Raw genomic sequence first — 25,066 nt, forward strand, 5'->3', positions numbered from 1 at the left:
TTGTGGCGTCGATGGTAGTATGGCCAAGCCAGTTCTGAATCTATCTAGCCACTTCACCCCGATCCCGTGAGATTTAATCTTTTGCACCAGCCTGCCATGAGGGACCTTGTCGAATGCCTTACTAAAGTCCACGTATACAACATCCACAGTCCTTCCCACGTTAATCATTTTTGTCACCTCAAAAAACTCAACTAAATTAGGGAGACATGACCTCCCACGTACAAAACCATGCTGTCTGTCGCTAACAAAACCATTCAGTTCCAAATGTGTATAGATCCTATTCCTAAGAATCTTCTCCAACGATTTCACCATCACTGACGTCAAGCTCACTGGCCTATAATTACCTGGGTTATACTTGCTACCCTTCTTAAATAACAGGACAACATTGGCTATCCTCCAATCCTCTGGTACCTCACCAGTGAGAAGTTTAACAACACCAGGTTAAAGTCCAACAGGTTTATTTGGTAGCAAAAGCCACACAAAAGCTTTTGCTACCAAATAAACCTGTTGGACTTTAACCTGGTGTTGTTAAACTTCTTACTGTGTTTACCCCAGTCCAACGCCGGCATCTCCACATCATGACCTCACCAGTGGCCAACGAAGAAACAAAGATTTCTGTTAGAGGCCCAGCAATTTCATCTCGTCTCCCTTAGTAATCTGGGATAGATGCTATCTGGCCGTGGGGATTTGTCTACCTTAATGTTTTTTAATTCACCTAATACTTCCTCCCTTGTAATGATGAATTGTTCTAAAGGGTTTACACACCTCTCCAAGACACCATCAATCAACATGTCCCTCTCTTTTGTGAATACCAATGCAAAGTACTCATTAAGGATCTCACCCACTTCCTTTGGTTCTACACATAATTTCCCTCCTTTGTCCTTAAGTGGACCAACTCTTTCTCTAGCTACCCTCTTGCTCCTAATATATTATAAAATGCCTTGGGATTCTCCTTAATCCTATCTGCCACGGACATTTCGCGACCCCTTCTTGCCCTCTTAACTCCCTGTTTGAGCTCTTTTCTATTTTCCCTGTATTCTTCAAGTACTTCATCTATTTTTAGTTGCATAGACCTAGTGTATGCATCCTTTTTCTTTTTGACTAGACTCAATTTCCCTGGTCATCCATGGTTCCCGAATCCTGCCTTTCCTGTCCTTCCTGTTCATTGGCACATGCCTGTCCGGCACACTGATCAAGTGCTCCTTAAAAGACTCCCACATGCCAAATGTGGATTTACCCTCAAATTGCCTCTCCCAAACAACAGCCTCCAAATCCTGCCTAATCTGGTTGTAGTTAGCCTTCCCCCAATTTAGCATCTTAACCCTAGGACAACACTCGTCCTTTTCCATCAGTATCTGAAAACTTACGGAATTGTGGTCACTGTTCGCCACATGTTCCCCCACTGCAACTTTGATGACCTGGCCGGGCTCATTCCCCAGTACTAGGTCCAGTATAGCCCCCTCTCTAGTTAGACTATCCACACATTGTTCCAAAAAGCCTTCCTGGACACACTTAACAAATTCCCCATCATCCGGACCCAAGGGATTTCCAGTCAATATGAGGAAAATTAAAGTATCCCACCACAGCAACCCTATTATTTCTACATCTGTCCAGAATCTGCTTACATATCCATTCCTCAACTTCCCGTGGGTTGTTGGGAGGCCTGTAGTACACCATCATCATAGTGACTGCCCCCTTTCTGTTTCTGAGTTCTACCCACAGTGTCTCATTACATGATTCTTCCAAGATGTCCTCCCTCTCTACAGCTGTAATATGTTCCCTAGCCAGTATTGCAACTCACAAACCTCTTTTACCTTCTCCTCTGTTTGCCTAAAACATTTATATCCCGGAATATTTAGCTGCCAGTCCTATCCTTTAAACCAAGTTAAAGCGAGTCCTTTCACGTCCAGATGGGTGTCAAGCCAGTCTGTTGGATTGTGCCAACTCTATCAACAACCTATCTCAGACTAGTCATGGGGCACATTTGTGATCAGCCTCTACAAGTTTTGACACAACAGGAAGCTTTTCAACATCAACAGGCTTAGAGCCAAGACTAAGTGACCCTCCAAGATGCCGACGACTGCACATTGGGGCGCGCAATGCAAATAACATTCAGACATTATAGCGGCACAGTGGTTAGCACTGCTACCTCACAACAACAGGGACCCTGATTTGATTTCTAGCAAGGGTCATTGTCTGTGTGGAGTTGCACATTCTCCCCGTGTCTGCAAGGCTTTCATCTGGATGCTCTGGTCTCTTCCCTCAGTCCAAATGACACGCATTGGCCATTCTAAATTCTCCCTCAGTGTACCCGAACAGGTGTCGATGTGTGGTCACTGAAGGATTTTCACATTAACTTCACTAGAGTGTTAATGTAAACCTACTTTTGATAGTAATAACTAAATATTAAAAAACAGACCACCCTCAACCTCTGCAACTTGGCTACAAAAGAGTTGGGGCCATCTTCAGCTCCTTCATCAATGACCTTCCTTCCATCATAAGGTCAAAAGTGGGGATATTCACTGAGCATCATGTTCACTGAAGATTACTGATGAAGCAGCTGAAGATGGTTGGGCTTATGATACTGCCCCGAGGAACTCTTGCAGCGATGTCCTGCAATGGAGATGACTGACCCCCAACTACAACAACCATCTTCCTTTGTACCAGGTTTAACTCCAACCAGCAAGAGTTTTCCCCCTGATTTCCAGTGATCCAGTTTTGCTGAGGGGTCCTTGATGCCATCTTGTCCACAGCTGCAGATTCCTTGACAATGATGAATGAGAACAAGATACAGGTATAGGACAGACGGTCCTTGCTGAGCAACTGTCTGAGCAACAAGTCCAACATACAAAAGTGCTATGGTCACAACACGTTGCATTTTTGTCAGGCTTTCATTCTTCATTCTTTCAACTAATTCACAGCACACAATTTACTGCATTATTCAATCCTGTTAGGGACCTTTAACATTTAAAGAAATCTGAATACCCTGCATTTAAAACTGACAGAAGTATGCGACAAGATGTCATGTTTTTGAACAAAATATACTCCATTGTATATCAAAAAGAATTGAACAAAGTTTCCACCTGTGGTCAAACTCAAGAACAGGATAGTGAGTGCCTTGGCAGGAAACGTCCATGTGGTGGCTGGCGTTCCCAGGTATCTGCTGCTCTTTTTCTTTTGCATGGCAGCGACTGTGGGTTTTGAAGGTGTTACATAGAAACATAGAAAAACTACAGCACAATACAGGCCCTTCAGCCCACAAAGTTGTGCCGAACATGTCCCTACCTTCGCGATTACTAGACTAACCTATAACCCTCTATCTTACTAAGTTCCATGTACTTATCTAAAAGTCTCTTAAAAGACCCTATCGAATCCGCCTCCACCACCGTTGCTGGCAGCCCATTCCACGCACCCACCACCCTCCGAGTGAAAAACTTACCCCTAACATCTCCTCTGTACCTACTCCCCAGCACCTTATACCTGTGTCCTCTTGTGGCAACCATTTCAGCCCTGGGAAAAAGCCTCTGACTATCCACTCGATCAATACCTCTCAACATCTTATATACCTCTATCAGGTCACCCCTCATCCTTCGTCTCTCCAAGGAGAAAAGGCCGAGCTTACTCAACCTATCCTCATAAGGCATGCTCCCCAACCCAGGCAACACACTTGTAAATCTCCTCTGCACCCTTTCTATGGCTTCCACATCCTTCCTGTAATGAGGTGACCAGAACTGAGCACAGTACTCCAAGTGGGGTCTGACCAGGGTCTTATATAGCTGCAACATTATCTTACGATGCCCAAACTCAATTCCTCGATTGATGAAGGCCAGTACACCATACGCCTTCTTAACCACAGCCTCAACCTGCACAGCTGCTTTGAGCGTCCTATGAACTCGGACCCCAGGATCCTTCTGTTCTTCCACTCTGCCAAGAGTCCTACCATTAATATTATATTCCGCCATCCTATTTGACCTGCCAAAATGAACCACCTCACACTAATCTGGGTTGAACTCCATCTGCCACTTCTCCGCCCAGTCTTGCATCCTATCAATGTCTCGCTGCAACTTCTGACATCCCTCCACACTATCCACAACACCTCCAACCTTTGTATCATCAGCAAACTTACCAACCCATCCCTCCACTTCCTCATCCAGGTCATTTATAAAAATCACAAAGAGTAAGGGTCCCAGAACAGATCCCTGGGGCATTCCACTGGTGACCGACCTCCATGCAGAATATGACCCATCTATAACCACTCTTTGCCTTCTGTGGGCAAGCCAGTTCTGGATCCACAAAGCAATGTCCCCTTGGATCCCATGCCCCCTCACTTTCTCAATAAGCCTTGCATGGGGCACCTTATCAAATGCCTTGCTGAAGTCCATATATACTACGTCTACTGCTCTTCCTTCATCAATGTGTTTAGTCACATCCTCAAAAAATTCAATCAGGCTCGTAAGGCATGATCTGCCTTTGACAAAACCATGCTGACTATTCTTAATCATATTATACCTCTCCAAATGTTCATAAATCCTGCCTCTCAGGATCTTCTCCATCAACTTACCAACCACTGAGGTTAGACTCACTGGTCTATGATTTCCAGGGCTATCTCTACTCCCATTCTTGAATAAAGGAACATCCGCAATCCTCCGGAACCTCTCCCATCTCCATTGATGATGCAAAGACCATCGCCAGAGGCACAGCAATCTCCTCCCTCGCCTCCCACAGTAGCCTGGGGTACATCTCATCCGGTCCCGGCGACTTATCTAACTTGATGCTTTTCAAAAGCTCCAATACATCCTCTTTCTTAATATCTACATGCTCAAGCTTTTTGTCCGCTGCAAGTCTGCACTACAACCACCAAGATCCTTTTCCATAGTGAATACTGAAGTAAAGTATTCATTAAGTACCTCTGCTATTTCTTCCCGTTCCACACAAACTTTCCCACCGTCACACTCGATAGGTCCTATTCTTTCACGTCTTATCCTCTTGCTCTTCACATACTTGTAGAATGCCTTGGGGTTTTCCTTAATCCTGCCTGCCAAGGCCTTCTCATGACCCCTTCTGGCTCTTCTAATTTCCTTCTTAAGATTCTTCCTATTAACCGTATACTCTTCAAGATTTCTAACATTACCTAGCTCCCTGAACCTTTTGAAATCTTTTCTTTTCTTCTTGACTAGATTCATTACAGCCTTTGTACACCACGGTTCCTGTAACGTACCATAACCTCCCTGTCTCATTGGAACGTTGCTATGCAGAACTCCAGACAAATATTCCCTGAAAATTTGCCACATTTCTTCCGTACGTTTCCCTGAGAAAACCTCTTTCCAATTTAAGCCTCCAATTTCCTGCCTGATAGCCTCATAATTCCCCTTATTCCAATTAAGCACTTTTCTAACTTGTCTGATCCTACCTCTCTCCAATGCTATTGTAAAGGAGATAGAATTATGATCACTATCTCCAAAATGCTCTCCCACTGAGAGATCTGACACCTGACCAGGTTCATTTCCCAATACCAAATCAAGTACAGCCTCTCCTCTTGTAGGCTTATCTATATACCGTGTCAAGAAACCCTCCTGAACACACCTAACAAACTCCTCCCCATCTACACCCCTTACTCTAGGGAGATTCCAATCAATATTTGGGAAATTAAAATCTCCCATCACGACAACTGTTATTATTACACCTTTCCAGGATCCGTTTCCCTATCTGCTCCTCAATATCCCTGTTACTATTGGGCGGCCTATAGAAAACACCCAGTAAAGTTATTGATCCCTTCCTGTTCCTAACTTCCACCCACAGAGACTCCGTAGACAATCCCTCCATGGTGTCCATCTTTTCTGCAGCCGTGACACTATCTCTGATCAACAGTGCCACTCCCCCACCTCTTTTGTCTCCCTCCCTATCCCTTCTGAAACATCTGAAACCCGGCACTGAAGTAACCAGTCCTGTCCCTGAGTCATCCAAGTCTTTGTAATGGCCACCACATCATATTTCCAAGTAGTGATCCACGCTCGAAGCTCATCCACTTAGCTCACAACACTCCTTGCGTTAAAATAGACACATCTCAAATCTTCAGTCTGAGCGCTCCCCTTCTCTATCACCTGCCTATCCTCCCCCTCACACTGTCAACAAGCTTTCTCTATTTGTGAGCTAACCTCCTCGCTCCCAGTCACTTCAATTTGATTCCCACCCCCAACCATTCTAGTTTAAACTCTCCCCAGTAGCCTTAGCAAACCTCCCCGCCAGGATATTGGTCCCCCTGGGATTCAAATGCAATCCGTCCTTATTGTACAGGTCACACCTGCCCCAAAAGAGATCCCAATGATCCAGAAACCCGAATCCCTGCCCCCTGGTCCAATCCCTCAGTCATTCATTTATCCTCCACCTCATTCCATTCCTACTCTCACTGTCGCGTGGCACAGGCAGCAATCCCGAGATTACTACCTTTGCGGTCCTTCTTCTCAACTCCCTTCCCAACTCCCTATATTCTCCTTTCAGGACCTCTTCCCTTTTCCTACCTATGTCATTGGTACCAATATGTACCACGACCTCTGGCTCTTCTCCCTCCCACTTCAGGATATCTTGGACGCGATCAGAAACATCCCGGATCCTGGCACCAGGGAGGCAAACTACCATCCGAGTTTCTTGTCTGCCTCCACAGAATCGCCTGTCCGACCCCCTCACTATAGAGTCCCCTATCACTGTTGCTTAAGGAGTCCCGAGTTCCTGCAATTCATCTTGCATATGGCACACACTGCTGCTATGTTCATCAGTTGTGAAGGGATAGAATATTTGTGGAACAAACAACAAAAAAAAGTACAGCACAGGAGCAGGCCCTTCGGCCCTCCAAGCCCGTGATGATCAGGATTCCCTAAATAAACCAAATAAAACCTCCTGCCCTTACTCAAACTGTATCCCTCAATTCCCTCCCTATTCATGTACCCATCCAGATACCTCTTAAATGTTGCTAATGTGCCTGCTTCCCCTACCTCCTCCGGCAACACGTTCCAGGCACCCACCACTCTCTTTGTGAAAAATGTTCCCCACACGTCTCCCTTAAACTTTCCCCCTCTCACCTTGAACCTGTGCCTCCTTGTAGTTGACACTTGTAGTTGAGAAAAAGCCTCTGACTATCCACCCTGTCTATGCCTCTCATATCTTTGTAGACTTCTATCAGGTCTCACCTCAGCCTTCATCTTTCCAGTGAAAACAATCCTAGTTTATTCAACTTCTCTTCATAGTCAACGCTCTTGAGACCAGGCAGCATCCTGGTGAACCTTCTTTGCACTCTCTCCAAAGCTTCCAAAGCCTTCTGGTAGTGTGGCAACCAGAACAGCATGCAATACTCTAAATGCAGCCTAACCAAGGTTTTATATCGCTGCAACATTATTTCCCAACTCTTGTACTCAATGGCCTGGCTGATGAAGGCAAGCATGCCTTCTTAATCACCTTCGCCATCTGTGTTGCCACTTTTAGGGAACTGTGGACCTGCATGCCCAGATTCCTCTGTATGTTAATATTCCATTTACAGTATAATTCACACCAAGTTTGATCCTCCAAAATGCATCACCTCACATTTGTCTGGATCAAACTCCATCTGCCATTTCTGTGCCCAAATCTCCAATCTATCTATATCTTGTTACATTCTCTGACAATCCCCGGCACTATCAACTCCACCAATCTTCATGTCATCCACAAACTTACTAATCAAACCACCCATATTTTCCTCCAGATCATTTGTATGTACTACAAACAACAGAGGTCCCAGCACTGATCCCTGCGGAACATCACTAGCTACAGACCTCCATTCTGAAAAACACCCTTTCACTGCTACCATCTGTCTTCTATGACCAAGCCAGTTCTGTATCCATCCAGCCAGCCAACCCTGAATCCATGTGATTTTAGTTTTTGTACCAGTCTGCCATGTGGGACCCTGTCAAACGCCTTACTAAAGTCCATTTAAACTACATCCACAGCCCTTCCCCCATCAATTATCTTTGTCACCTCTTCAAAGAACTCAAGCAAGTCCCCTTGTCAAATGAAAGATATACTGGCATTGGAGGCAGTCCAGAGAAGGTTCACGAGGTTGATCCAGCGTATGGTGGGATTTGCTTAGAAGTTAAGTAGGTTGGTCTGTACTCATTGGAGTTTAGAAGAATGAGAGGCAACCTTATTAAGGCATATAGGATGCTCAGGGGCCTTGACAGGGTAGATGCTGAGAGGTTGGTTCCCCTTGTGAGTGTGTTGGGGATCAGAAGGTCGTGAATCTGTGGAATACTTTAACACAGAAGGTGTGGAGGCTGGATCAAGTATGTTCAAGGCTGTGATCAGACAGAGTTTTAATCAGTAAGGGAATCAAGGGTTATGGGGATAAGGTGGAATGGAGGAAGTGGAGTTGAGGATCGTCATATCAATCACGAGCTCATGAATGGTAGAGCAGACCTGGTGGGCCAAATGGCCTACTTCTGCTCCTATGTCTTATGTTCTTAAGGATGTGTCCCACATTTATGTACAGCTCAGCATGGGAGAGAGCACTATCTCATCATAAACACACACATCGGTTTATACTCCGACACAAAACTCTCCTTTTGTGAAATCTTCTTTGAACATTTTCAAAGCTACAATAGATAAGATTTTGGAAAAGGTGCTGCGTTGCTTGCGAAATCAGGATGATGTGTTGATCACTACTGCAACAAAGGGAGAGAATCTTCAAGTGTTTGATGAAGTTTTAAAAAGACTCAATGACTATAAAGTGAAGTTGAAACGGTGCAGGTGTGCTTTCAAGCAACCTGAGGTAGTGTATTTTGGCCTGAAAGTAAATGAAAAAGAGCTACGGCCGCAGATAGAGTCTGTGCTCAATGACCCAAAATCAAGAGGTTTTGAGCATATAAGTTTTCTAGGCATGGTCAAATACTGCTCATAATTTCAATACCAGTCTGCCATGTGGGACCTTGCCAAACACCTTACTAAAGTTCATATGAACTAGATTCATAGCCCTTCCCTCATCAATTATCTTTGTCACCTCTTCAAAAAACTCAATCAAGTTGGTGAGACATGACCTTCCCCATACAAAACCATGCTGCCTGTCACTAACTAATCTATTTTCTTCCAAATGTGCACATATCGCTGCAGTATCTTCTCCAAAAACTTTCCCACCACTGACGTCAGGCTCACCAGCCTATAATTCCCAGTTTCCTTTCTTAAACAAGAAAACAACATTGACTATTCTCCCCCTCCTCTGGAACCTCACCTGTGGTCAAAGAGGATGTGAAGATATCTGTTAAGGCCCCAGCTATTTCTTCCCTTGCCTCCCACAGTAATCTAGGAGAGATCTCATCCAGCTTCTTAATACAATTTAGCATACCCAACACTTCTTCCTTGTAGTCATTGAGCCTTTGTTAAACTTCATCCAACACTTGGAAGATTCTCTCCCTTTGTTGCAGTGAATAGGCATGGAAGCAAACTACAGGACAAAAATTAAAATCATTGCAAAAATTCAGCTTATGTTTGCAGCAAGAAATGTAAATTTTGAGAAAAACCAAACTCTAATAAATCAGGGAAAAGGGAAGATTATGCTGACATAGAATCAAAGCCATCTGGACCATCTTGTTTACACTGGGTCTTTGTTCAACTAATTGAAAACAAATTGCATTGTTCTCTCCCCATAGTCCTGTGCCTTCCTCTGCTTCTAAATTTAACTAGTTTCATTAAATGACATCTCTCAGTTAAGTGAAAGTTAATAAATCCCACTGTTTAAAGTCAAGTCCCTCTTGCAGATATGGCATCAATGTGATGCCCATGCAATGTCACAAGAACATGATGCTAAAGGATGAACAGCATACCTCACCACAAAACCATTTAAGTTTCTGAACATTGAAATGAACAATCTTGCAAATAGTTGGGGTTGCCCTGTCATGGGGGAAAAAAATATATAAAAATCCCGGTCTATTCTGCACTACCTACCTTGTTAGCACGGATCTGTCTGTATATGTCCGTCTGCTGCCTTATTCGATATTCCAGGTCAGACACCTGAGCTTGCAACCATGTCCACCGGTTAACAATTGCTGCCCTTTCCATGGCCCATCTCCACTCTGATCGACGATGTCTGTGTGAATAAATACAAATGTCAGGCATTCTGGGGAAATAAATGAATGAACTTAATTTCAATTTTAGTTTCAAGTAGTATCCCAAATATCAGAAAAGATGACATTTAAGAGACCGAAAAGGGATACGGTACAACACAGGGCACTATCACAGTAAGATGGCAAGGAGTCTTAACCAAGTTCTCTAAACAAAGAAAATCAATTTTTCACCTCAATTAGAAGAACATAGAACATAGAACAGTACAGCACAGAACAGGCCCTTCGGCCCACGATGTTGTGCCGAGCTTTATCTGAAACCAAGATCAAGCTATCCCACTCCCTATCATCCTGGTGTGCTCCATGTGCCTATCCAATAACCGCTTAAATGTTCCTAAAGTGTCTGACTCCACTATCACTGCAGGCAGTCCATTCCACACCCCAACCACTCTCTGCGTAAAGAACCTACCTCTGATATCCGTCCTGTATCTCCCACCACGAACCCTATAGTTATGCCCCCTTGTAATAGCTCCATCCACCCGAGGAAATAGTCTTTGAACGTTCACTCTATCTATCCCCTTCATCATTTTATACACCTCTATTAAGTCTCCCCTCAGCCTCCTCCGCTCCAGAGAGAATAGCCCTAGCTCCCTCAACCTTTCCTCATATGACCTACCCTCCAAACCAGGCAGCATCCTGGTAAATCTCCTCTGCACTCCTTCCAGCGCTTCCACATCCTTCCTATAGTGAGGTGACCAGAACTGCACACAATATTCCAAATGTGGTCTCACCAAGGTCCTGTACAGTTGCAGCATAACCCCACGGCTCTTAAACTCCAACCCCTGTTAATAAAAGCTAACACACTACAGGCCTTCTTCACAGCTCTATCCACTTGAGTGGCAACCTTTAGAGATCTGTGGATATGGACCCCAAGATCTCTCTGTTCCTCCACAGTCTTCAGAACCCTACCTTTGACCCTGTAATCCACATTTAAATTTGTCCTACCAAAATGAATCACCTCACATTTATCAGGGTTAAACTCCATTTGCCATTTTTCAGCCCAGCTTTGCATCCTATCTATGTCTCTTTGCAGCCTACAACAGCCCTCCACCTCATCCACTACTCCACCAATCTTGGTGTCATCAGCAAATTTACTGATCCACCCTTCAGCCCCCTCCTCTAAGTCATTAATAAAAATCACAAAGAGCAGAGGACCAAGCACTGATCCCTGCGGCACACCGCTAGCAACCTGCCTCCAATCCGAAAATTTTCCATCGACCACCACCCTCTGTCTTCGGTCAGACAGCCAGTTGCCTATCCAATCGGCCAACTTTCCCTCTATCCCACACCTCCTCACTTTCATCATAAGCCGACCATGGGGGACCTTATCAAACGCCTTACTAAAATCCATGTATATGACATCAACTGCCCTACCTTCATCAACACACTTAGTTACCTCCTCAAAAAATTCTATCAAATTTGTGAGGCACGACTTGCCCTTCACGAATCCGTGCTGACTATCTCGGATTAATCCGCATCTTTCTAAATGGTCGTAAATCCCATCCCTAAGGACCCTTTCCATCAATTTACCAACCACCGAAGTAAGACTAACCGGTCTATAATTACCAGGGTCATTTCTATTTCCTTTCTTAAACAGAGGAACAACATTCGCCATTCTCCAGTCCTCTGGCACCATCCCCGTGGACAGCGAGGACCCAAAGATCAACGCCAAAGGCTCTGCAATCTCATCCCTTGCCTCCCAAAGAATCCTAGGATACATTTCATCAGGCCCAGGGGACTTATCGACCTTCAGTTTATTCAAAACTGCCAGGACATCCTCCCTCCGAACATCTATTTCCTCCAGCCTATTAGCCTGTAACACCTTCTCTTCCTCAAAAACATGGCCCCTCTCCTTGGTAAAGTACAATAGTACTTCAAATACCTTGAAAAAAATTAAAAACGCAAAACAAGTGGACGGCAGGTTATACCGATGATTCAAATTACCTTAATACAAAATTCGCCAACCCTGTCCATCAAGATTCAATTCTGTCTGATGCAAGGTAATTAGTAAGGAATATAGGAATTGCAGCTAGGTCTTGGGATATAAATGAGGAGCTTAGCTCTTTTTAAGAATATACAGTGGATATTGAAGCATACATCATGTCTCAAATGGAAAGACAGTTATTAATTCTTTGCTTGTGGTACCACTGACAAAGCCTATATATATTGCCCATCCTTGGTGGCACTGATTTGATGCACGAGTAGCTTGTTAGATCACTGCAGAGCACAGTTCTGAGTCAAGAATGCTCATTGCCACTGCGTCGTGCATAATATTATATATTCTCATCTCCATCCCAACCCTTGAGCAGCAAAGCCTGATGTGTGCGCGCACCTGTAGTTGTATGCAGCAGACAGGGAGAAGAGTCCATAATGTCATGCTTGATATCAACAATCACTAAAATGCTTGAAAGTATGATGAAATGAGGAGGATAATGATCATCTTCATAATGTAGGCTGGTGGAATGTGTGGACAGGTGGACAAGAAAAGTGTGAAGTGATAGATTTTGGTAGGAAAAACAAGGAGAGACAATAGAAACTGTGGGGTACAATTCTCAATGGGGTGAAGGAACGGAGATCTGGGAGTATACGGTCACAAATGGTCGAAAGCTTGTGTGGCTTTTGCTACCAAATAAACCTGTTGGACTTTAACCTGGTGTTGTTAAACTTCTTACTGAAGATGGCAGGGCACTTGAAGAGGCATATGGGATCCTGAGCTTTAGGAACAGAGGCAGACAGTGCAAAAGCAAATAAGTTATGATGAACCTTTATAAAAAACAGTTTAGGCTAAACTGGAATAGTGTGTCCAATTCTAGGCATTGCACTTTCAGAAGAATGCAGAAAGCATAGAAAAAATTTACGGAATGGTCCAGAGTAAGAGACACTTCAGTTACTCGATCTCCTTGAAGAGAAGGTTGAGAGGAGATATTTGATAGTGGTTCAAATTCATGAGAGGTTCATACAGAGTAGATAGAGAGAAGTTGTTTCCATGGCTAAAGTATCAAGTAGAGGGCACCAGTAAAACATGATTGGGGATGGGTGTGTAATAAAAGCAACCTGAAGATTTTTTAAAATATGTAGCATTTGGAATATGCTGCCTAAGGAGAGGCAGATTCAATTATGGCTTTCTAAAGGGAACTGGATAACTATCTGAAGGAACTAAAGTTGCAAGGCTATGAGGAAAGGACAGCTGACCTCTAGCTAACTTGCTCTTGCAGAAAGCTGGCACAGACTCGACAGGCCAAATGAAGGCCTTGTGTGCAACCATTCTACGAATGCTGGACGCAAAAACACAATCAACTAAAGCTTCACTTGGCAAGATGACATGGTAAAACTTTTTATCAGTAGTCTGACCTTGACCATCTTCTGCACTATCGATGGTGGAGTGTAGCATCAACCTGCCAATTTCAGAACAGGGTCTAAAGCTGAAAGATCAGATGCATCAATCCTTCAATGAAATGACAACTTGCAACTTTTATCCTTCAGATTATCGCTGACCTTTTTTATACCACCTGATCCCACCCACCCCCCCACCGCCAAATGCAAATATATTATTTTGCTGGCTGTGTTTCTAAAGATTGGATCGACGTATCAAATGGGCATGAGTCACCAGCAAGCATGAAGCAGAACTGATATTTTCTGAGTTGAGTAATTTGACAGGTCAGACACTCTGTAAAGAGGGAGCTCACCCACCAAGAACAGAATAATACAAGTTTGAAACCTAATTTGTGCTGAGTTTATTGATCTCAGTTGGGGTACAGGGCCAGCGAAATAAGCTGACCTCTACCTTTCCCTTGTGGCCATTTTTTCTTCGTTACGATCAGCAGGTCATTTGCTTTGGAGGTCATGGGATAAGAGAGGAAAAAAAAGGGAGAATAGATAGTTAACCACAATCCTGTTCCCACCTGTTTCCTTGCAGTAGTAAAAGGACCCAGTGAATACAGGAATCATGGGTGACACAAGGGAAGTTCACTTTAAACACAAAGGGCTGCTATGATCTGGAATGCACTGCCTGAAGGGACAACGGAAGCAGGTTCAATCGTCACTTTCAAGAGATTGCATAATGACTTGAAGGGGAGAAAATTTACAGGACACTGGAGAAAGGGAAGGTGACTGGGATTAATTGGATAACTCTACCAAAGAGGCATAACTTCCTTCTGCACTCGAACCAATCTATGATATTCACCCGTGTACCCTTTCTAGCAGCAACCAATGGATAAAGTTCTGGAAACAAATCAGAGATCAGGTAAATTGTCACAGATTGGAAATGAAACCTGCGGCCTTAAAGTGCGATGCACAGCTGTGTGATAAACCAGATGGAATATTCTCCACTTGACCGCTGACTGAACTACCTGTCTGACTTTTGTAACTGAAAACTTTTGGACCCAGTTACAATCAATCAGCCTTCTTGGAAGTAACATATAAACATATTCAAGGAGTATTACCTCTGGTCTAAAGAACCCAAAAGTCATTGACACTGATTAAATCCGACTGACTGGCCAGTGTTAGATCAAAGCTATGATACATAGCCTATAGGTTTGGACCAGCATAAGGTACTGAGTACAAAGTTAGCCATTTTCCCAGGTGGGACAGGAAGAAAATGCACGTTAAGCTGATTTGCAAGAACCGAACAGGTCACCCAGTCTCTGAAGTGTGAATGGCACGTTGCGTAAAGAGAGGGAAAACTGCTAAGAAAACTCTCTTGTGGCAAAATACAGCCCTTCCCCACAATAAACATGTGGGATTCATCCTCCACTTGGAACTGCAGAAATACTCTTGGGGCTTCTGTCAGCACAAACAGCTCCCTTCTACTGCAACCAACACTTTTACTCAAGGCAGCAGCTCTCAACAAACATAATCACTTCCCAGAAGTTAGGACTAAAGTTGTCTCAACTCTTCATTTCCATTGCTCCCAGCATTTAGTTGTCATGGCAAGTTTTGTTGCATACATCCTGGAAGTACCGTGCAACTAAAACGTATAATGGCTTCATACATATGAACTCACATTTTAGGGAAGAATTCTCTTTTTATAAAAAAGTCAACTTGGAGAAAAACACAATTGTATTTGCTCTGTCTTTTATGCATACAAGGTCACTCCCACTAGCTGGAATGAAAATGTATTTCCTATGCTGGTTGTAAGCCCAAAATGAATTTGGGCAGTTTCATGCACATCCCACACAGCCTGGGCGAACTGAGAAGTTCACTTTAGGATAAATGCATTAGTATAAAGGCAAAGTTCAATAATACTTAAAACCAATACAGTAGGATTGATTATTCTTCCTCAAATTCTCATGTTGGTGAAACAGGCAAACACAAGGCAGCTGAAAATTAATGCTGAGAAATGTGAAGTAGAAGGAAGTGTGAGGAAAGAAGAAACAAACTAAATGGTGCAATGCTAGAGGTGGTGCAGGAACAAAGAAAACTGGAGTGTATGTGCCCAAACCTTTGAAGGTGGCAGGAAAAGTTGAGACACAACTTACATAATTGGTGAATACAGTACAAAAGCAAGGATGTAGAGATGAACCTTAATATAAAATACTGGTTAGGCCTCAACTGGTGTACTGTGTTCAATTCTGGGCACCACACTTTACGAGAAATGTAATGGAAGTGTTCAAAATCTGAATGGCTTTGATACTCAATGAAATGAAAATGTTTACAATGCCAAGATGATCAATGATCTAAAGGACACAATTTTAAGGTGAAGAACCAGAAGTGTAATGATTATGATTCAGAATGCACTGGCTGAAAGGATGGTCAATGTAGATTCAATAGTAATTTTCAAAAGGAAATGGGATTAATACTTACAAAATAAAAAGTTGTTCAACGATGGGGGAAAGACAGCAGTACTAATTGAATAACTCCATCAAACAAACAAACGTGCAATTCTGCGCTGTATGATTCTATAATTAAAGATATTTAAAGTTTGTATTTTAGGTTTCCAGATAAAATGCTAAATAATTATTCAAGGGTTTGAATCTAAATAGTGGGGAGGAGGGTTTAGGTAAGGGGAAGTTTGCAGGGGAATAATTACCAGCATGTGACAGGAAGAGAGCATACAAATATATTAGTGAATCAGCAAATAAGGTCAGAGTAAGCAAAACCAATAATAACACTATCTTGTCATAAATATTTAATTCATGTTTATTTCTGGGAAAGTTAGTATTGTGAAAGTATGTGACGGTAAAATGCTGGCTTTAGAGCTGTCAGAACAGCTAAAAGAAAATGGCAATTCGAAAGATTACCCAGAATAGAAGAGATGGAGCCATCAAAAGCAACTGCACTTACTTGGCTGAAGACATTCTAAAGGAGGGATAATAATTGGCGTAGGTTGAAAGTGAGAAGGGGAAAGTTTAAAAGGGATATAATGGGTAAGTTTTTTCACACAGAGGGTAGTGAATGCCTGGAATGCGCTGCCAGAGGTGGTGGTGGTGGCAGATTCTATAACAACATTCAAGAGGCAACTGGATAGATACATGAATAGGTAGGGAGTCGAGGGATATGGACCACATAGAAACAAGACAATATAAGATTAGAGAGGCATCTGTGTTGGCACAGACTTGGTGGGCTGAAAGGCCTGTTCCTGTGCTGTATTGTTCTTCGTTCTTCTTTGGAAGTCAGTTTGAAGATAGGTCGCTACATCGTCATGGAGATAGGTGGAGCTCGAAAGATTCTCTGCTTTCAATTTATCTGTGTGTTGGCAGTAGGAGAAGAGGCTATACTGAAAGGGTGCTGCTCCTAGCAGGCCCCAGGCAGCTCCAGCTCAGCAGGGACCCACCAGAGGAAGATGGCCTGGCCAACTTATAATGGGCACTGCAGAAAAATCAAGAATGCTGCAACACAAGTTGTAATTACAAAGTTCGTCATTCATGATTTCTTTGTGAAAATGATGAAACCTGCTTTCAAGGGATTTGAAAAAGGAATCCCCAGATTATCCGAATATGCCAATGACACACAGATAGGGGGAGCTGAAAGCAGTGTTGATGAAAACCATGAAAATTCCAAAGCGATATTGATGTATTAAGTGAATGAGTTGGAATGGAGGTTATAAAAGGACACTGGGGGTTCATAGAGGCATAGATTGGCATGGAGGATTTCATAGAATCAGAATTCCCAGAGTGTGGAAGAAGGCCATTTAGCCCATCGAGCCTGCACCACCCAGGCCCTATCCCCATAACCCCGCGTATTTACCCTGCTAATTCTGTAATACTTACCTGACTAAACCCCCGACACTAAGTGGCAATTTTGCATGGCCAATCAATTTAACTTCCTCACTTGAAGGAGCAGTGCTCCGAAAGCGCGGGATTCCAAATAAACCTGTTGGACTTTAACCTGGTGTTGCGAGGCTTGTTACTGTGCCCATCCCAGTCCAACAACTGCATCTGCACGCACGCACACATGAGGCAGTGATAACAAGAGATTTTTCCTCCTCTAGCCCAGCTCTAAACTGATCTTTGGAAGCACCAACTATCATTCTTGTTAAGTTCAACAGATATATCACGTAAAATACAATTCAGCAACATTGTCACATAAGTGAAGGGAATGACCATCTCCAACAACTCTACCAGTTGCCTCACAGTGCCAAGGACCCGGGTTTGATTCCAGTATTGGGTGACTGGGTGGACTTTGCACGTTTTTGCAGCGTCTGCATGGGTTTCCTCTGGGTGCTCCAGTTTCTCCCACATTCAAAAGGTGAGCAGGTTAGGTGGATTGACCATGGTAAATTGCCCCTCAGTGTCCATGATCAATGCACGGGGTTATGGGTATAGGGCAGGGGTGTGGACTGAGATAGTAGTCTTTTAGGTGGCCAGTGCAGACTCGACGAGCCAAATGGCCTCCTTCTGCACTGTAGGGATCCTATGAAGAAAGAATCCAACTATCCCCTTGACATTCAATGGTATTGCACCAGTCAATCCCCCAATTCTCCACTATCAATATCCTGGGTGCTAACATTTGAGGAGAAACAGAATTGGACCAGCTATATAAATACTGTGGCTACAAGAGCAGGTCAGAGTCCTGGAATCTTGCGTAACTCACCTCCTGACTCCTCAAAGTTCATCCACCATCCAAGGCACAAGTCAGAAGTGTGGTGGAATACTCTCCACTTGCCTGGATAAGTGCAGTTCCAACAATACTCAACTCAGTATCATATAGGGCAAAGCAGCCTGCTTGACTGACACCCCATCCGCCACCTTCAACATCCACTGCCTTCACCATTGACAAACATTGGCAGCAATGTGGACCATCTACAAGATACACTGCAGCAAATCGCCAACGCTCCTTCAACAGCATCTTCCAAACCCACAACCTCCATCACCTAGAAGAAAAGGGGCAGCAGCTGCACACCATCCAGACTTGGAATGATATCATTGTTCCTTCACTGTCGCCGAGTCAAAATCCTGGAACACTCTCCTTAATAGACTGTGGGTATACCTACACCACATGAATTACCGGAGGAGACACGTAAAATCCTCAACAGACTGCAACATCTGGCTTTCGTCACATATTCTCAAGTCCCGTCACAATAGCAAAAAGCCTTTATTAATCAGACACTGTACTGAGTAAATGCCTCACAAAAAAAAACTTTGCAATAAAGATTTCAAACCTTTTCTAGCTTTATAGTAACCCGGTTCAAGTGTAATAACTGCAAGGCTCTACAATTGCTTGGCAGGTTAAAGTAATTGAATTATTTATTTGAAGCAAACTATATACACAAAAGAGGACAACGAAGACCTCCACACTCTTCAACTCCAGAGGATCAACTGCCAGAGCTCAAACACCAATCTCCAACCGCCCCCTTCAACTACCACAGCGCGAGCTTGGACTCATGCTCCATCTCTGCAGAATGCAAGGTTGGACTCGCGTTGAATCACCTCTCCGTGTTCCCAAACCTGTCTCAACTGTCATGTACCATTGCTCTGCTGCACCACCACATCTCCCCTCCCCCTTTAAGTTCTTTACAAACGAATTGAAGAACCGACAACTATTTAGAAGAACAGACAAAAGTTTAAAAATATTTGGGTAGTACAGTATAGACTCTGAAAATTTCAGTCATCAGGAGATTTCCGTCTCAGCTGCCTGGCCGGCTCTACCTCTGTTAAAGCAGAATGTCTTGGGTAGCGGGTGGTCAGTTGCTTTTCCGTTTCAGAAGGTGCGCTATTGCAGGTGCCTGCTCCAGTTCCCATGGAAACACCACGAGGTGCCTTTCTCTGAAATAAACGGCCCCAGTGAATGCGGCATTATTGAAGGAATGTTTGGCACTATTGAAGGAACGTTGAGAGATGCTTGTGGATTATCTTTTTTTGTTTGTATTATGCAAGTTTCCCTTTTTCTTGTGTGATCAACATGTTTTCTTCCTTCAATGTCAATCAGGCCTGTTTTTATAATGATTTTCCAGCGACTCAGGCTGGACCAAATTTAAAGTTCTAACGAATACCAAGTCATCTACCTCGAATGGCCGACTATCCTTAACGGAATAATGATATCCCTTTTGTATTACTTGTTTCATTTCCACCTTCCCCGCTAAATTTGGAAACCCGCGGTTAAGTCTTGTACACAGGCGCCTCCCCATTAGCAGTTCTGCGGGGGATACTCCTGTACTAACGTGTTGTTGTTTTTGTCGTCCGCTTCTCGGCCTTTTGGCTAAGATCAAGTGTAGTTATGCGAATGCTGCACTTGGTTGAGGTCATTAGGTTACATTGAAGCTTCATATGTTTCATATGAAGCAATTTTTTAAAGCGGTATCTCAGCCTTTTGGCTAAGATGCAAATGAGCTCAAGTCTTGGAGGAGGAATTGCTTTCCCTCCTCCAATCAGCTTGGCTCATGTAGATCAGGCCCAGGACAGGGTAAATGGTCGCTTGCCCTGTCTTGCCAGCCTGGATCGGAAATGTCTCAACTTGTTGAGACTCTGAATTGGACTTGATTTGATTGAATTGGAAAAGTATTTAAAAAAAGAAGAGGAATCTCGCAAGCTTCAATTGTAATGGTGCCCCCAGCTGTTTTCATATTGCTGACTTGAAGGTCTGGACAGTGTGATGGACTGGGCTACATTCTCAACCCTTTGTAGTTTCTTGCCATCTTGGTCAGAGCAGGAGCCATACCAAGCTGTGATACATCTGGAAAGTATGTTTGCTATGTTGTATCTGTAAAAATTGGTGCAAGTTGAGCCAACGTGCTGAATTTTCTTAGCCTCCTGAGCAACTAGAGGCATTGGCGGGCTTTCTTAACTATAGCGTCAGCGTGGAGGGACCAGGACAGGTTGTTGGTCATCTGGACACCTAAAAACTTGAAGTTCTCAACCATTTCCACTTCATTACCGTTGATGTCGACAGGGTCAAGCCCTCCATTACGCTTCCTGTAGTCGATAGTCATCTTCTTTGTTTCACTGACATGGAGGGAGAGATTATTGTTGTCGTACCATTTCACCAGATTCTCTCTTTCCTGGACTGGTCTCGTCATTGTTTGAGATCCGACCCACTATGCTGGTGTCATCAGCTAACTTGGAATTTGAGACTGGGTCATAGGGTGCCAAGAATGCGCTTTAGCCTATTATTTTTCATATTGAAACTCTGCTCCTGTAAAGATTTGTCATTGTCTGCAATGATTGAAAAACTTTGTTGTTTTCATTTCATCAAGCCACTTGGTATGGACATCAACGATAATTAGGAACATAGTGTCCTTAAAGGGGCCAGCGAAATCCACAAGTAACTGTGCCCAAGAGTTGTCAGGTCACTCCCATGGGTGCAAGTGAGCTGAAAAAGACAGTTTGTTGCGACTGGCATTGATCACAGTGCTTCAATATCTTTATCAATGCCTGGCCACCAAATGTAACTTATGAGTATCTTCATTTTAGTCTGACCTGGGTGTAAATTCCTCAGTAGCGTTCCTCTTGCTGGGCCAGTAACCACTACTCTAGGCCCCCCAGGTTAACACGCCATCCTCGCAGCTTTGCCAAGCCAGAAAGTTTTGAATTGGTCTGATATGTCAAAGTGCCATCCATGGAAAACCATCCACTTTACTCTGGACAGGACCGGGTCTCTGAGTCCAATTGGGATTTGTTTTGACGATGCTGACAGCATATCCAAAAAGTTGGGGCCAACACTATTTCACGTGGTACTGCTGGTGGCAATATTGTTTGAGGCAGTGGAAAGCGACTCAGAGAACCTGCATTCGATATTTTGGTACCCTAGCTTATGTTGGAGCACATAGTTGTTGCCAGAAGTAAAACCCACCAGTAGACTCTGGTTGATCCAATAGGATCTATAGGCGTGTCTTTGCAAAATAACCTTAAGAGTGGCTTGCAATCAGTGATAATCACGAACTGACACCAGTAAACATACTGGTGAATTTGTTTTCAACTCCATACATGACAACTAGCCCTTCTTGCTCAATTTTGAGAGCATTTTCTCTTGGTATCGATTAAAGTTCTTGATGAAAATGCAATGAGCTGTTCTACGCAATTGTCCATTCTATGAGATAAAACTGGCTCTGTGCCAAATGGTGAAGCATCACACAAGGATTATTTTTCTTTCTCGGTCAAAATGGACTAGTAAATCTCAAGATTGTAAAGCAAGTTTAACTTTCTCAAGCTTCTTTTTGTGATTCGCTCCAATACCAACATTGATTTTGTTTTTAGAATCATAGAATCCCTAGAGTGTAGAACGAGGCCATTCGGCCCATCGAGTCTGCACCAACTTCAATCCCACCCTGCCCCTATCCCCGTAGCCCCACGTATGTACCCTGCCAGTAGCCCTGATACTAAGTGGCAATTTGGCATGGCCTCTCAACCTGACCCGCACATCTTCGGACTGTGGGAGGGAATTGGAGCACCTGGAGGAAACCCATGCAGACATAGGGAGAATATGCAAACTCCATACAGATTGTGACCCAAACTGGGAACTGAACCAGGTCCCTGGCGCTGTGAGGCAGCAGTGCGAACCACTACTACTATGCCACCCTAAAAGCAGATGCAATGGTGTCAGTCATGTTGATAAATTTGGTGATGATAATAAATTAACCATGTCCAAAAAAGATTTCAGTTCTGACACATGCCAGGTGCTGGTGCTTCCTTAATGACTTTCACTTTTCCTTCAAGAGGATGTAGCCCCTTGACTTTAAATCCAAGGTAAGTGACCTTGTGGGCTGAAAGGTACACGTCTCTCTTCAGAACATGACAAAAGACGCACCAAAAGGTAACAGAGTATTGAAATAAACTCTTGTGGATGTTTAACTGTTACAAATTTACTTGAATCCTGATCCAATTTTAATTATTTTTGTGTGTGGCTCATGTCTAGTTTTGTGTATGTTAGGCCTTCCGCTAGCTTTGCGTAAGGTTCTCAAATTTTGGATTTTCATATTTGTCCAGCTTGGTTTTTTGATTGATAGTTAATTTGTAGCACACACAAATGCAGACAGTCCTACCTAATTTTAGTAAAGGTACGATTGGGGCAGCCAAATCAGAAAACTGTATTGGCTTAATTCTTAAAAACATTTAAGTTCAGTCTCGATTTTTCTAATGCAAGGCACAAAGTTAAAGTTTATTTGTGTCACAAGTAGGCTGATACCAACACTGCAATGAAGTTACTGTGAAAATCCCCTAGTCGCCACACGCTGGTACCTGTTCGGGTACATTGAGGGAGAATTTAGCATGGTCAATACACTTTACCAGCACGTCTTTCGGACTGTGGGAGAAAACCGGAGCACCTGGAGGAAACCCACGCAGGCACGGGGAGAACGTGCAGACTCTGCACAGACAGTTACCCAAGCCAGGAATCGAACCCGGGTTCCTGGCGCTTTGAGGCAGCAGTGCTAACCACTGTGCTGCCCAAGCTCAAAGATTTTGGGGTAGCATCCGAATGAATGTAAATTTTAGCCTTGGCTCCCGAATTCTGCCTAATTCATTTTGAAAAACTTCCAGGTATTTTCTTAAAATTTTGTGTAAACTTCCATCAGATATACTTAAGATATCCATCCAATTTAGCTTTATTTAATATAACCAATCGCGTCCCATAAGGTTCCTGGCCTTTTGTGACATTGATTGGTAACTGAGTAAACTGGTGCTGCTGAGTCATGGGTGCAGGGATTTAGTCCTAAATATTTTTAGGATTTCTCCCATATATGTGGCCAAATTAACTGTTGAATTATTCAACTTTAGGGGTTCAATTCTGCTTTGAAGGTATTTAAACATCTGCTTCTCTATGATGGTAACAGAAGCACCACTATCGACTTCCATGTTTAGTCGGATCCAATTCACTCCTTTTTACATTATTCAATTGATTTCACTCAGATTCCTCTTCTGAATCATATTTTAAATTGTGCACTGAAGTCCAAGTTTTTTTTGTTTAAACTAGATGCATGCTGTTTGGTGTGGCACTTGATTTAGATGTGACCTCTTGAATTGCAGCCAAAACGGGTTAAATTCCAAAATTTATATTTTACCTGGGGGTGATACGCCCATACCAATAACATTCATCAGAATTTCTCATTTATTGATCCGATTTCTATTCCTTCTGCCTTGCTCATTAAGATTCTGCTCTCTCTCTTCTGTGCACTCAACTCTGTCCTCCTGAATCGCCAATGTTTTGTGCTATAGTGATTTACCTTGCCAGTATGCATGTACTGCAACTTAAGAGCATCTCTCCACGCAGTCTCAATCGCCTGAGCTATTTCCATGGTTTTCTCTAAGGAAATCTTATCCTCTACCAGTAGTTTTTCCTTGCATGTTTTAAGTTATTTACACCATAAACTAATCTGTCTCAAAGCATGTCACTTAAAGGCCCAAATTCGCATGGTTCAGCCAATTTTTTGCATCTTGGCAGATATGTCGCAATCAACTCCCCTGGGTCCCTTACAAAGTTAAAATGAAAGCACTGCATGATGAGAGATGCTCTAGGGTTATAATGACCCTTAACCAAAGTTATGAGCTGGTCAAAAGACAAGAGTTTCTGGAGATGTTAAATTTCGAATAAGATTATAAATCTGAAGTCCACACACTGTAAGGAGAGTGACTTTTTGCTCATCCCCTGTAACTTCATTAGCGGTGAATAGAGTCTTTCAATATATTGAGCCCAGTGTTCAGTCCCTGGGTCAAAAGAATAATTTTCCCAAAAAGGGGCACTCTGTTGCTGCAGAGATTTTCTTTAATAATAGACAGACTTTTTGCCCCCCTCATTTGCAGAAGCTGGTGACTAGTCCCGATTTACCTCAATCGCCAAACGTAACAATTGCGAGACTCTACAATACTTGGCAGGTGAAAGCAATCAAATTATTTATTTGAAGCAAACTATATAGAAAGGAGGACAACAAAGACTCCAAACACCAACTCCAGAGGGTCAACTGCCAGAGCTCAACTGCCGATCTCCAACCACCCCCATAACTGCCGCAACACGAGCTTGGACCTGCGCTCCACCTCCGTAGAACGCAAGTTTGGACACGAGTTTCAACTTGCACTCAATCGCTGATCCGCGTTCTCAGCCCATGCTCCATGGTCCCAAACTCGCGCTCAATTGCCGCGTATCACACTCTGTTGCACTAACACAACGACCTTTCTCAAAAATGCTCCACAATCTAAGCCAAAGATCCTACTGCAACAGCACTGGAGAAAGATAAATCAATGTTCGACGGAGTTTTGAGTACAAAGGGAAATTTACGAATGCGGGCAGTTAGATGTGTAAACATCATCAGCTATAAATTAGTGAATAAATCTCTCAGCAAACTAATGTAGACATATACTTCAAATTAATCACTAGCTGCTCACTGAAGTGTATTATTGTAGCAGAAAACAGGAAGCGAAAAGGTTCAAAAATGATTTAATAATCATCTCATCCCTACCTTCCATCTTCCCCAAAGACACTGATCAGACAATGGCCCTCTCGATAACTCGTTAATAGATATGGTAAATTCTCAACTTCTACATATTCCACTAGGTGATGCT

General features: G+C 43.3%; 1 protein-coding gene and 1 pseudogene across 1 annotated transcript in view; one reads left to right on the forward strand and one right to left on the reverse strand.

The window, feature by feature from the left end:
* Positions 1 to 25,066, reverse strand: part of LOC144495655 (KAT8 regulatory NSL complex subunit 1-like) — a 141,104-nt gene that overhangs the window by 32,437 nt on the left and 83,601 nt on the right. The window contains exon 2 of the mRNA XM_078215922.1: positions 9,964 to 10,105. Coding sequence (XP_078072048.1) covers positions 9,964 to 10,105 — 142 coding nt within the window. The remainder of the gene's footprint in view (positions 1 to 9,963; positions 10,106 to 25,066) is intronic.
* LOC144496229 (U2 spliceosomal RNA) lies at positions 19,756 to 19,957 on the forward strand (annotated as a pseudogene).

Source organism: Mustelus asterias, chromosome 7 (assembly GCF_964213995.1).
Source record: "Mustelus asterias chromosome 7, sMusAst1.hap1.1, whole genome shotgun sequence".
NCBI lineage: Eukaryota > Metazoa > Chordata > Chondrichthyes > Carcharhiniformes > Triakidae > Mustelus > Mustelus asterias.